The sequence below is a fragment of the Ranitomeya imitator genome, chromosome 4 (assembly GCF_032444005.1).
Source record: "Ranitomeya imitator isolate aRanImi1 chromosome 4, aRanImi1.pri, whole genome shotgun sequence".
Classification (NCBI taxonomy): Eukaryota; Metazoa; Chordata; class Amphibia; order Anura; family Dendrobatidae; genus Ranitomeya; species Ranitomeya imitator.
The window spans coordinates 575723125-575738270 of NC_091285.1; the positions used below are offsets into that span (position 1 = coordinate 575723125).

The window sequence follows — 15146 nt, forward strand, 5'->3', positions numbered from 1 at the left end:
TGTATAATTGCTACTGTATAATAGTCACAGGACAGGGAGGGGTTAAACGTCCAAGTAATTAATCCCTATTGGAAACTAGATGGTGGCCCGATTCTAACACATCGGGTATTCTAGAATATGTATGTATGTATGTATGTAGGTATATAGAAGCCACATAGTATATAGCACAGGCCACGTAGGAGCCATGTAGTATATAGCAGACACGCAGTATATAACACAGCTACGTAGTATATAACACAGCCCAGGTAATATAAAGCACAGCTCACGCAGTATATAACCCAGCCCACGCAGTATATTACACAGCCCACGCAGTATATAACACAGCCCACGCAGTATATAACACAGCCCACGCAGTATATAACACAGCCCAAGCAGTATATAACACAGGCCACGCAGTATATAACACAGGCCACGCAGTATATAACACTGCCCACGTAGTATATAGCAGCCATGCAGTATATAACACTGCCCACGTAATATATAGCACAGCCCACGCAGTATATAAAACAGCTCACATAGTATATAACACAGCCCACGCAGTATATAACACTGGCTACGTAGTATATAACACTGCCCATGCAGTATATTGCAGCCACGCAGTATATAACACAGCCCACGTAATATAGCACAGCCCACGTAGTATATAACACTGCCCACGTAGTATATAGCAGCCACGCAGTATGTAACACAGCCCACATAATATATAGCACAGCCCACGCAGTATATAACACAGCCCACGTAATATATAGCACAGCCCACGCAGTATATAACACAGCCCACGCAGTATATAACACAGCCCAGGCAGTATATAGTAGCCACGCAGTATATAACACAGCCCACGCAGTATATAGCAGAGTGGGCACCATATCCCTGTATAATAATTAAAATAAAAAATAGTTATATACCCACCCACCGGCGTCCAGCGAAGCTGTCCCGATGCACGCGCTGCTGCCGCCAGCTTCCGTTCCCAGCGATGCATTGCGAAATTACCCAGATGACTTAGCCGTCTCGCGAGACCACTAAGTCTTCTGGGTAATTTCGCAATGTATCTCTGGGAACGGAAGCTGGCGGCAGCCGCGCGCGCATCGGCGGATGACGAAAGGTGAGAATAGCAGGTTTTTTGTTTTTTTATTATTTTTAACATTAGATCTTTTTACTATTGATGCTGCATAGGCATCATCAATAGTAAAAAGTTGGTCACACAGGGTTAATAGCAGCATTAACGGAGTGCGTTACCCGTGGCATAACGCGGTCCGATAACGCTGCCATTAACCCTGTGTCAGCGCTGACTGGAGGGGAGTATGGAGCAGGCGCCGGGCACTGATTGGATGGAAGTAGGGAGGGACTAATTCTCGGCCGGACTGTGCCCATCGCTGATTGGTCGCGGCCTGCCAGCCGCGAACCAATCAGCGACGCGGGATTTCCGTTACAGACAGAAAGACAGTGCCCTTTAGACAATTATATATATAGATAAAGAATCTTCCCCTTGTTGATATCAGAAAGAACAAGTGACCTCCATACACCACAAAATCCACTATACCAAGACCATAAATAGCACATACAAAATAATACCACATACAAGGGACAAATACAGCCATGCCATGACCAGACCGCATATTACCAGGACATAGTGACCGAATAATACCACGTACAGGAGACAAATAACGACACAATATGACTAGACCACATATTACACCACATAGTGACCCAATAATACCACATACAAAGAAGATATATGGCAGGTCACAAACTGCTGGAGACAGACTGTATTTGATATTGGGCTTTTTCTTACCAAAATACACATTTTTGGAGCAGAAATGTCTGCAGCAAATACCCATACCCATGTACACGCTATTTCACAAACACAAATATAGGAATTGCAGAGCAAAAATACACAAACACAAACATGCATTACACACATGGCACACTTATTAGACATACACATTACATGTGCTGTGCATCTTCATGTGCGTCTTCATCCAGCAGTCTGCTCTGGTCTGCAAGTGGCTCTGAGGAGTGGGCGGAGTCTGCAGTGTCTGAAGATTGCAGCAGCCGGAGCAGAGCAGTGTGTGCAGCAGAGCAGTGAGTGCAGCAGCCGGGGCAGAGCAGTGAGGGCAGCAATCGGAGCAGAGCAGTGAGTGCAGCAGCCGGAGCAGAGCAGTGAGTGCAGCAGCCGGAGCAGAGCAGTGAGTGCAGCAGCCGGAGCAGAGCAGTGAGTGCAGCAGCCGCAGCAGAGCAGTGAGTGCGGCAGCCGGAGCAGAGCAGTGAGTGCAGCAGCCGGGGCAGAGCAGTGAGTGCGGCAGCCGGAGCAGAGCAGTGAGTGCGGCAGCCGGAGCAGAGCAGTGAGGGCAGCAGCCGGAGCAGAGCAGTGAGTGCAGCAGCCGGGGCAGAGCAGTGAGGGCAGCAGCCGGAGCAGAGCAGTGAGTGCAGCAGCCGGAGCAGAGCAGTGAGTGCAGCAGCCGGAGCAGAGCAGTGAGTGCAGCAGCCGGAGCAGAGCAGTGAGTGCAGCAGCCGCAGCAGAGCAGTGAGTGCAGCAGCCGCAGCAGAGCAGTGAGTGCGGCAGCCGCAGCAGAGCAGTGAGTGCGGCAGCCGGAGCAGAGCAGTGAGTGCGGCAGCCGGAGCAGAGCAGTGCGTGCGGCAGCCGGAGCAGAGCAGTGCGTGCGGCAGCCGGAGCAGAGCAGTGCGTGCGGCAGCCGGAGCAGAGCAGTGCGTGCGGCAGCCGGAGCAGAGCAGTGCGTGCGGCAGCCGGAGCAGAGCAGTGCGTGCGCCAGCCGGAGCAGAGCAGTGCGTGCGACAGCCGGAGCAGAGCAGTGCGTGCGGCAGCCGGAGCAGAGCAGTGCGTGCGGCAGCCGGAGCAGAGCAGTGCGTGCGGCAGCCGGAGCAGAGCAGTGCGTGCGGCAGCCGGAGCAGAGCAGTGCGTGCGGCAGCCGGAGCAGAGCAGTGAGTGCGGCAGCCGGAGCAGAGCAGTGAGTGCAGCAGCCGGAGCAGAGCAGTGAGTGCAGCAGAGCAGTGAGTGCAGCAGAGCAGTAAGTGCAGCAGCCGGAGCAGAGCAGTGAGTGCAGCAGCCGGAGCAGAGCAGTGAGTGCAGCAGCCGGAGCAGAGCAGTGAGTGCAGCAGCCGGAGCAGAGCAGTGAGTGCAGCAGCCGGAGCAGAGCAGTGAGTGCAGCAGCCGGAGCAGAGCAGTGAGTGCAGCAGCCGGAGCAGAGCAGTGAGTGCAGCAGCCGGAGCAGAGCAGTGAGTGCGGCAGCCGGAGCAGAGCAGTGCGTGCGGCAGCCGGAGCAGAGCAGTGCGTGCGGCAGCCGGAGCAGAGCAGTGCGTGCGGCAGCCGGAGCAGAGCAGTGCGTGCGGCAGCCGGAGCAGAGCAGTGCGTGCGGCAGCCGGAGCAGAGCAGTGCGTGCGGCAGCCGGAGCAGAGCAGTGCGTGCGCCAGCCGGAGCAGAGCAGTGCGTGCGACAGCCGGAGCAGAGCAGTGCGTGCGGCAGCCGGAGCAGAGCAGTGCGTGCGGCAGCCGGAGCAGAGCAGTGCGTGCGGCAGCCGGAGCAGAGCAGTGCGTGCGGCAGCCGGAGCAGAGCAGTGCGTGCGGCAGCCGGAGCAGAGCAGTGAGTGCGGCAGCCGGAGCAGAGCAGTGAGTGCAGCAGCCGGAGCAGAGCAGTGAGTGCAGCAGAGCAGTGAGTGCAGCAGAGCAGTAAGTGCAGCAGCCGGAGCAGAGCAGTGAGTGCAGCAGCCGGAGCAGAGCAGTGAGTGCAGCAGCCGGAGCAGAGCAGTGAGTGCAGCAGCCGGAGCAGAGCAGTGAGTGCAGCAGCCGGAGCAGAGCAGTGAGTGCAGCAGCCGGAGCAGAGCAGTGAGTGCAGCAGCCGGAGCAGAGCAGTGAGTGCAGCAGCCGGAGCAGAGCAGTGAGTGCGGCAGCCGGAGCAGAGCAGTGCGTGCGGCAGCCGGAGCAGAGCAGTGCGTGCGGCAGCCGGAGCAGAGCAGTGCGTGCGGCAGCCGGAGCAGAGCAGTGCGTGCGGCAGCCGGAGCAGAGCAGTGAGTGCGGCAGCCGGAGCAGAGCAGTGAGTGCAGCAGCCGGAGCAGAGCAGTGAGTGCAGCAGAGCAGTGAGTGCAGCAGAGCAGTGAGTGCAGCAGCCGGAGCAGAGCAGTGAGTGCAGCAGCCGGAGCAGAGCAGTGAGTGCAGCAGCCGGAGCAGAGCAGTGAGTGCAGCAGCCGGAGCAGAGCAGTGAGTGCAGCAGCCGGAGCAGAGCAGTGAGTGCAGCAGCCGGAGCAGAGCAGTGAGTGCAGCAGCCGGAGCAGAGCAGTGTGTGCAGCAGAGCAGTGAGTGCAGCAGCCGGAGCAGAGCAGTGTGTGCAGCAGCCGAAGCAAAGCAGTGAGTGCAGCAGCCGGAGCAGAGCAGTGAGTGCTTTTCTCCGGCTGATCTCCACTGTTCCTGTTAACTGCTATTGCTTAATTACATTTCAAACTAAGGAAAGGGCAACTTGAAAACGCTTTTCTATCTATCACCTTTTCCTGATTTGTGGCCTCCATCATTTTCAATTTCAGAGTGCTAGGAAGCTGCTTAGAAGAACCCATGGCTGCCGTTTTTGGCATAAAGCTAGAGGAGGCTGTGTTTTTATAACGCTGGAAAATTTGCATCACCTGGCCTTTCCTAACAATGATAGTGAACAAGCCATAACCCTAACAGGCTAATTAAGGCTGAAACCTAGATCAAAACTATCTGAGCACTCATATCTCCAAGGGTGCCCAAACTTTAGCATCGGCCCATTTTCCTTTTTGTAATTTTTAAAATGTAAAAGATGAAAATATATATGTTCACAATAACAGTAATTTTGACCAGGGGTGCACAAACCTTTACATGCCACTGTAGTATCATTAATTTCCACAGCACAGTTATTATTATCACTGTCCCCATTGGAGCTCACAATCTACACTGCCTATCAGTATGTCTTTTGGCTTATGGGAGGAAACCGAAGAACACCAAAGGCAAATGGGGAGAAAATACAAAATTCTTTCAGATATAGTCCTTGGTGATATTTGAACCCGGGATCCCGCCGGTACTGCAAAGAAATAGGGCTAAAGATGACTCTGTGCATGTTTGTTGATTAGTAAATTGCCTCCTCTGGTTGTAGGCTTAATTCCCATATAATACTGTGTTTCATAATCGTAGAATCCTAGAATGTTAGAGTTGGAAGGAACCCCCAGGGTCATTGTGTCCAACTCCCTGCTTAATGCAGGATTCACTATACCATCTCACACAGATATTTGTCCAGCCTTTGTTTGAAGACTTCTATTGCAGGAGAACTCACCACCTCTCGTGGCAGCCTGTTCCACTCATTGGTCACCCTCACTGTCCAAAAGTTTGTTCTAATATCTATCTGTATTTTCTCCCTTTCAGTTTCATCCCATTGCTTCTCGTGTTTCCATGTGCAAATGATAATAAGGATGATCCCTCTATACTGTGACATCCCTTCAGATATTTGTAGACAGCAATTAAGTCTCCTCTTAGCCTTCTTTTTTGCAAGCTAAAGGTGTTTCAATTTCTTTATATCACGATAAACATCCTTTTTTTCTTGCACTCTTCTACAGTCGTTTATCCTCGTTTGAGGTGCACTCCGTCTGCATCTACTCCCCCTCCAACCTCCAGCTGGCTGTCATCTACTGCCCCGCAGAACTAGCCACTTGGCTACTTCATTTCCTTTCTGCTGACATCCCCACTATCATCATGGGTGACTTCAACATCCCCATTGACACTTCCACCTCAGCTGCCTCTAAACTTTTTTCACTGACTGCCTCCTTGGGCCTCATTCAATCGTCCTCCACGGCCACTCACAATGATGGCCACACGCTGGACCTTATCTTCACCCGCTTCTGTTCCCTTACTAATCTCATTAACTCAACCCTCCCCCTGTCTGACCACAACCTACTGACATTCTCTTCCCTCTCCTCTCCTAGTGCGCAACCCCCACTCCACAAACTCACCCACCCTCGCAGAAATCTCAAACACCTCAATTTACACTCACTCTGAATCCCTTTTCCCTCTTACAGACATAGCTTCCTTACATGACACAGATGCTGCTGCCACTTTATATAACACCACAATAACAGCAGCACTCGATGCGGACGCCCCCACACGCACAGCAAAACTCATACAATCAACAGGCAACCCTGGCTGACCAGCCTGACCAAGGAACTGAGATGGGCTTCCAGAGTTGCTGAGCGGAGATGGCAGAGATCCTGTTCTGCCGAGCACTTTATCGCATATAAGCAGTCCCTCGCCAGCTTCAGGCCCACGCTCACTGCAGTAAAACAGACTTACTTCTCATCTCTCATATCCTCCCTGTCTCACAACCCTAAACAGCTTTTCAACACTTTCAATTCTCTACTCCAGCCCCCAGCACCTCCTCCCTCTCATCTCATTTCTGCTGAAGACTTTGCCTCTTTCTTTAAGCAGAAGATCGAAAACATCAGAGCAAGCTTTGGCCCGCAGCCCCCAATGCCCCTCCTCTTAACTGGTCAGCCCTGTTCTTCCAAAACCAGCTTTTCCACCATGACAAAAGATTAGCTCTCCACCCTTCTGTCAAGACCACATCTCACCACTTGCACGCTTGACCCGCTCCCGTCCCACCTCATCCCTAACCTTGCCACAGTCTTCATCCCAACACTAACACATCTCTTCAACCTTTCACTTGCAAATGGTGTCTTCCCCTCATCCTTCAAACATACCTCAATCACACCCATCGTCAAAAAGCCCTCCCTCGACCCATCCTCTGTGTCTAGCTATTGCCCAATATCACTTCTCCCTTATGCCTCAAAACTACTGAAACAGCATGTCCATCTTGAACTGTCCTCCCACCTCTCCTCCTGCTTTCTCTGACCGTTGCAATCTGGCTTCCGACTGCATCACTCAACTGAAACTGCCCTAACTAAAGTCACCAATGACCTACTAGCCGCCAACAGCAAGCAACACTACTCTGTCCTCCTTCTCCTGGACCTGTCATCTGCCTTTGACACTGTGGACCATTCCCTCATGTTACAGATTCTCTCATCACTTGGCATCACAGATTTGGCCCTATCCTGCATCTCGTCATATCTAACAGACTGGACATTCAATGTTTCCCTCTCCCACACCACCTCCTCCCCTCGCCCCTTATGTTGGTGTTCCCCAAGGCTCAGTTCTAGGACCCCTATTCTTCTCAATCTACACCTTCGGCCTGGGACAGCTCATAGAATCCCACGGTTTGCAGTATCATCTCTACGCCGATGACACGCAGATCTACCTATCTGGACCTGAAATCACCTCCTTACTGACCAAAATCCCACAATGTCTGTCAGCCATTCCATCTTTCTTTTCTGCTCGCTTTCTAAAACTGAATATGGACAAAACAGAATTCATCATCTTTCCCCCATCACACTCTACCCCTCCACCAGACCTATCCATCAATGTCAATGGCTGCTCACTTTCCCCAGGCCCGCATGCTCGGTGCCTCTGACTCCGCCCTCTCTTTAAAGCCACATATCCAAGCCCTTGCCTCCTCCTACCGACTGCAACTCAAAAACATTTCCTGGATCTGTAAATTCCATGACCATGAAACTGCAAAAACGCTCGAGCACATCCTCATCATCTCCCGCCTCGACTATTGCAACCTCCTTCTCCCTGGCCTCCTCTCTAGCACTCTTGCACCACTTCAATCTATCCTAAACTCTGTTGCCCAACTAATCCACCTGTCTCCCCGTTATTCCCCAGTCTCTTCTCTCTGCCAAGCCCTTCACTAGCTTCCTATGGTCCAGAGGCTCCAGTAAAAACCCTAACCATGACATACAAAGCCATCCACAACCTGTCTCCTCCATACATCTGTGACATGGTCTCCTGGTACTTACCTACACACAACCTTCGATCCTTTCTCTCCTTCTCTACTCCTCTCTTCTTCTCACAATCGCATACAAGACTTCTCCCGTGCTTCCCCCATACTCTGGAACTCTCTACAACAACACATCAGACTTTCGCCTACCACGGAAACCTTTAAAAGGAACCTGAAGACCCACCTCTTCTGACAAGCCTACAACCTGCAGTGATCCTTAGTCTACTGAACCGCCGCAAAACCAGCTCTACCCTCTCCTACTGTATCCTCACCCATCCCCCTGTAGATTGTGAGCCCTCGCGGGCAGGGTCCTCTCTCCTTCTGTACCTGTTGGTGCCTTGTATTGCTCATGTTTATTGTACTGGTCTATGTAGGCCCCCTTTTTTCACATGTAAAGCACCATGGAATAAATGGCGCTATAAAAATGAATAATAATAATAATATACCTACCTTCACCTTCACTTGATTTTTGTCTTCTGTTGGTGGGTTTAAAACAAGGCTATGGCTTCCCAATAGATCAGAAACTGGAAGGGATGAAGTATCTTCTTGTGCAGAAGGCATCAAAGTCTCCAACTCATGGGAGTCTTGGCAGTGAGTTTGGGAACATGACCCCTGTCTTGCCCTTTGATAGGATGATGGTCCCCTAGTAGATCTGGATCCCAGATCAGATCCCACTTCCCTAAAGTAGAAAGAGTGAGACAGATGACAAATACCACACTTTCATAAGATTGGCAATATGAAAGCAGAGTGCTACAAACAATCTGCTTACCTAGTAGAATCCGCGACATGCTCAGTAAATACACTGGGCAGATAGTTCATGTGTGTTCTAGATAGAAGATTTTAGGGTTGATACAATTGCATTTTTAATGAAGTGTCAGTTGACTTAAAGGGGTCATCTCTTGCCTTCCGGCTGCCAGAGGGCAGTGCGCTCCTGATGACAGACAGTATGGAGCAGTGACATGTTTGCCCGCTGGCCAGAACTGTGTGCTACCAAATGCTGCAAGAAACGGCATCTTTGCCTCTAGAGCATGGCAGACTGTAGGGACAATGAAGGTGCCTGGATCCAGTAGTCTGTCCTGCTTCAGAGCAGCACTTGCAAGCTCTATTGGAAATAACTTGTAAGCGCAGCACACCTTACCTACAGTATTAGACCAGCCACCGCTATAGAATGCAGAGGTGGCCGGAAAGCTAGAGAATGAGCAGCAAACAATAAAAATCCCTTTGCTCTCGAGAATGGAGAGGATATTTAACAACAAGTAAATAGAAAATTTGCTCGTTTTATCAAGCACTTTTGATGTTGTAAAATATGAAAACCCCTTGAAGTAGTCACATTGTTAGAATTTGATAGAAAGCTGTTATATCTCTGACTGGCCACGTAACCTAGATACTGAATAGCCATTAAGCCAAATGCTCTTGTCATTGTTCCAAACACTTTCCTAAATCAACTCAATACGTTTCATTTTCTAAAACTTTTTGAAGGATACTTGCAAGTACACAAAACTTACCAATAAAGGCGGCAAAAGAAGAAATGCTGAGATCTGACAGCGGCACACGTCTGATATACGCTACTAGACGCATGCGGAGTATACGGAGGAGCGTTACTTACCGCTGCTTGCCCTGCTGGAAGCTGGCACACATACAGAGAAGTAGGCACAGGAGGCTCAGGCAGACACCAACAATGATGCCAGTAACAGAATTCATGTCCAGGACATCTGAGAAAACAAAGGCTGGACAATCAGCCGGATGGGCATCGTCAAGCAAGGACATACTTTTCATGGCATATGCAGCATTTCATTTTAGCTGACCTTCTCCAGATTCTCCACTCTTATTTATTTTACTCTTATACAGCACCATTCATTCCACAGCACTTTACAGACATCACCATCTCTGTCCCCGTTGGGGCTCACACTCTAAACTCCTTGCAGATGTTGTCCTTGGTGGGATTTGAACCCAGGACCCCAGTGGTGCTAACCACTGAGCCACCGTGCTACCCATCCATCTTAAAAGTAAAACGTAAAGGAGGACCAGTCACTAGGTCAACAATGTCCAGTTTTTTCTCCTACTTTATTCCCACTGCTCCCCTGAGTATTCTGCTGTTATTTTTTTTTAAATCAGCCATATAGTTACAGAGATATGCACTATTTAGTTTTATTTTGTACGCTCTTTACGAAGGGGGCGTGTCTATAGACTGCTCGGCATTACTATCCCGTGAGCCACGCCCCTTTGGTATAACAATCACTAAATAAAAAAGTCCATATCTCTGGAACAGTATGGCAGATTTAAGAAAGGGGAAAAAAACGAATACTCAGGGGAGCAATGGGGATAAAATAAGAGCAAAAAGTGATCACTTCTGACCTAGTGACAGGTCCTCTTTAAGTACTGCTATGTGACCATCTAATAATTAGAGTTAATTGAAAACCTGTCACCAATAGGTCCAATTAATGTTATGGCTAGAAGTTTGGTATTGCTTTTAAATTTATATTTGTTATTAGCTTTTGTGGTGTAATCAAATAAGTCAGGCCGGGGCAAAGTGCGGCCCGAGACAGCCGAGGGGCTGCAAAACAGAGGTCCCCGGGCCGCACCGTGCCTGTCCGCTCGCTGTCTCCATCTACACTGACTTCATTGGTGGAGGAGGGGCCTCCAGCCACTTCCTCCACCAATCAGGGTGTGAAACAGCTGACAGGATGGCGTAACTTCATCGCGTCAGCTGTGTACTGTGGAGAGTCAGGGAGAGAAGCAGAGCGCCAGGGAACAGGACCGAGGTGAGTATGTGCTGCTCTTTTTCATGGGTATGGGATGTTTGGGTGGGCATGGGGAGGCTATGGGGGTGACATGCTGCATATGGGGGTGACATGCTGCATATGGGGGTGACATGCTGCATATGGGGGTGACATGCTGCATATGGGGGTGACATGCTGCATATGGGGGTGAAATGGTGCATATGGGGGTGACATGCTGCATATGGGGGTGATATGCTGCATATGGGGGTGACATGCTGCATATGGGGGTGACATGCTGCACATGGTGCTGCATATAAGGAGGCTAGGGGTGACATGCTGCACATGAGAGGGCTATGGGGGCGTCATGCTGCACTTGCGGAGGCTGTGTGGGGCTCATGCAGTGTATATTAGGAGGCTGGTGTGGGGTTCATGCCGCATATGGGGGAGGCTGGTGTGGGGCTCATGCCACGTATGGGGGAGGCTGGTGTGGGGCTCATGCCACGTATGGGGGAGGCTGGTGTGGGGCTCATGCCGTGTATGGGGGAGGCTGGTGTGGGGTTCATGCCGCATATGGGGGAGGCTGGTGTGGGGCTCATGCCACGTATGGGGGATGATACGATATACAGAAGGGGCTGTACTCAGGTTCAAATGATATATAGGGGGTGTCAGCATACTTAATTCTGCTCTATATTAAGTGATACAATTAATATTATCAATAATATAATTATAATATATTGCTATTAATATTGAGTAGAATTAATTTCGGCCTATTGTTTCGGCTTTCCACAACAGTCATGGTCTCTCATGTGGCCCCTTGGGAAAATTAACTTTTTGTGTGTAGCCGGTGACCGATTCGTTGCTGTTACCTGCATGCGATGTGATTCTGAGAGTAGACACTAAATTACGGCATAATAAAAGTCAGAAGTGTCTGAGCCAGTAGACGATAGCTTGAGTGGATCTTGGTCCCAGATTTTTCGTGGAGAGATACGCAGTCTCATTGAAGGGAATCTGTCAGTAGGATCAACCCTCCTATGCCGTCTATATGGCGTACAGGTCCTATGAAGCTGAGTAAGATGACGCCTTGATACCTGTGATCTGATGCCTTATTCCAGAGAAATCCGCCTTTTTTAAAAATATGTAAATTATCTGTTGTTCAGATCTATGGGCCGGATACTGATCTCCCTGACAATCTGCCTCCAGAGATAATTATAAATGAAAGGGAGAGTTACCAGCGTGAGACATGTAGATCAGGAGAGCGGACTGTCAGTCATTACATGACTCGCACTGGTAACGCCTCTTTCAATTAAAAAAACATCTGGAAGCAGATTCTTAGGGAGATCTATGACCACTCCCATAGATCTTAAAAGCTCATTTACATATTGCAGCATCTATTAAATCGAACGTAATTTTGTGAAGGGTTCTCTTTAAAAGTATTAGATAAATGCTTTAAAGCAGACGCATGGACATAGGAAACAACAGTTGGGGGATGTTCATTGTCTCCTACACGAGAGTGTTATAGATATGTTCTGTGACCTGTGCAGAGGACATTGTGCAGGGAGGAGGAGGAGGTGACCTGTGACGTCGCCTATTGTGATTGCTGGGTCGTGTGTTATCTACTGTAATCCACTGATTAATCTACATGTGTTATCTACTGTAATCCTGTCTGTAATGAAAAAGTCACCTGTACAGATAAGAAAGTGGTAGACTAATATTAGGCCTAGTAGTCAGTAATTACAATGCAAAATTATAGGAGTTTTTCTCAGTAATATGGTTTTGGAAAATGAAAGGCTTCAGTCCGGAGTCTTGGCCGCTGCTCCTGGAGTCTGCTTTGTCTGCAGGGCTGACGTCACATCAACAGCGCTACCTACAGCCAAAAACTGAGCTTGGCGGTCCTGCCCGAGCCGACAGCACAAGCTGCTCAGGGCTGCTAGGTTCAATGGCTGCCAGCTACACTGTCAATCTGATATCAGCACTGCAGACGATAACATAAAACTAGGAACGGCAGCAAAGGCTCCATACTGGACCTGGGAAGGGTGAGTAAAGCGCAGTTTGCTTTTACATTCTTAAACATAGGTATGGGGAACCGAGGTGTAACTTCAGACGATCCTTCATAGTGAGACATATGTGGGGCTTTACTGGCCATAGCAAACACACCATAGTCGTGTACAGGAAGGTGTAATGTCTTCTAGTTGTGTAATATTTTTAGACAAGCCAATATATACAGACAATAGAAAGCACAAAACCTGATATTATATACCTGGGGGTCTTGGAGGCAAGGTCTCAACTTCTACCACACTGGAATATGGCCCCCACCCTGACAATGTCTTGGCTCCCATCTTGAAGTAATATTTGGTCCCACTTTGTAAACCATCCACTTCTGCACTGAATATGTTTCCTGTGTAAAACCAAACATATTGTCCTGTTAACACCAAAAATGGACTGAGACCCCTACAGTACAGTCCCCGAGTACGACCTTCAGATCCTGTAAGGATTTATATATTGTATACATGAAATTAAAATGTCCGTCCCACAAATTGACACTGCGGGATCACAGAAAACACTGAGGTTCTGATTGCTGGGACCCCCAGCATTCCCAAGAATGGGGTCTGAAACGGATCTGTAGAGCCCCGTCTTGAATGGAGCAGTCCATTAGTTGTCTATGGGACTGCTGGAGAAGCGACACAGGTGCATGTATATTTATGGCAGTCCCATAGACAATGAATGGAGCGGAAGTTGAGTATGTGGACTTCTGCTCTAGGCTACAGACCTGGTTCAGACACCCAAGGGTCCTAGCAGTCAAACACTGAGTGATCATTACGTTATTCCCTATCCAGTGGCTAAGGGATAACTTGTGAATAACCCTTCAACGATTGCAAGGTCAAGTCACCAATTTGGACTAAAATAAATAAATAAATAATGTAATAAAAATGTTTTATTATTACAAAAATAAATATTATGGTTATCACAGCATGCATAATGACCCTCACTATAACATTATCCAATTATTTATCACACATGGCTAAAAACCTACAACACAATTCCTTCACATCATGGACATTTAAGGGAATCTGTCACCAGGCTTTTGCTATTTAATCTGAGACGAGAATGATGTAGGGGCAGAGACCCTGATTCCAGCAGCAATGTGACACTTAATGAGTTGCTTGGTGCAGTTTTTTGTTTTTTTAAATCAGAGTTTTCTTTGCTGCAAATCTACCAGTTCTCTGAATACCAGCGTTCTTTTACCCCGTGCATACGCTGCCATCAGTGGGGGAGCGAGGTTATATGGAGCAGGACTCTATGGCACCAGACACCTAGTCCTCTAAGGAGAATCTCCTGCTGAAAAAGCACTGATTTTTATTGAAATAACAACACACAGCCCAGTAAGTGACACATCACTGGAATCAGGGTCTCATCCCCTACATTACGCTGCTTTCAGATTAAATAGCAAAAACCTGCAGACAGATTCCCTTTAAGAATATAAAAGATGGAACGGTCATGGGCACTAGAAACTGAAGGTAAACAAGGGGGTCTATCGAGGAGCGTCATATTGCCGTAATGGGGCTACGTTCTCTCGATAAGGTTTTGACATTAAGTATTTTCGCTGCGCAAATAATGCAGCATCTTACAGCTCCGACAACATGGCTGGGATTTATAGAAATCTCCTGCAGGTTTTTTTTTTTTACTTGGCGTAATCTGACCCGCGGTGCGTGTCTGAAATCCAAAACATGTCAATATCTCTTGCGGGTATGCTGCATTTTATGGGCAGATTATCCCCATAGACTAACCTTAAATGCGGAAAATCCACATGCATACGCGTTATTAGTGATTTTCTGTCACGGAAACGCACTAAGAACGTACGTAAACCACTCATGACTGTATCAATAAAGTTTTGTCAAAGCCAAATACCAGGAAGTATCAAAACGAAAACAACTTTATTTAAAACATGATATACTAAAAAGAGACAAAAAGTGCTGCGTCAAAAACACATTAAAAAAAGCGCAAAGTAAAAATCACTACTAAACTGATAAGTGCAGAAAATCTGTATCATCAATAACTCAGCAAATACTCATTGTGGGAAGGTAGCTCTGTGTGTTTTTCATCAACTATAATAGCGGATGTAATATTTATTCACAGTTTTCTTTATTATTATTATATACAGTCATGGCCAAAAGTATTGACACCCCTGCAATTCTGTCAGATAATACTCAGTTTCTTCCTGAAAATAATTGCAAACCCAAATTATTTGGTATTATTATCTTCATTTAATTTGTCTTAAATGAAAAAACACAAAAGAGAATGAAGCAAAAAGCAAAACATTGATCATTTCACACAAAACTCCAAAAATGGGCCAGACAAAAGTATTGGCACCCTCAGCCTGATACTTGGTTGCACAACCTTTAGCCAAAATAACTGCAACCAACCACTTCCGGTAACCATCAATGAGTTTCTTACAATGGTCTGCTGGAATTTTAGACCATTCTTCTTTGGCAAACTGCTCCAGGTCCCTGATATTTGAAGGGTGCCTTCTCCAACCTGCCATTTTTAGATCCCTCCACAGGTGTTTTATGGGATTCAGG

At 48.2% G+C, this 15146-nt stretch overlaps 1 protein-coding gene across 2 annotated transcripts in view; it reads right to left on the reverse strand.

The window, feature by feature from the left end:
- Positions 1–15146, reverse strand: part of IGDCC4 (immunoglobulin superfamily DCC subclass member 4) — a 155028-nt gene that overhangs the window by 7912 nt on the left and 131970 nt on the right. For both annotated transcript variants that reach the window (XM_069766359.1, XM_069766360.1), the window contains exons 16-18: positions 12827–12964; positions 9456–9561; positions 8300–8528 (exon numbers count right to left, since the gene is read on the reverse strand). In XM_069766359.1, the coding sequence (XP_069622460.1) occupies positions 8300–8528; positions 9456–9561; positions 12827–12964 (473 nt within the window). The remainder of the gene's footprint in view (positions 1–8299; positions 8529–9455; positions 9562–12826; positions 12965–15146) is intronic.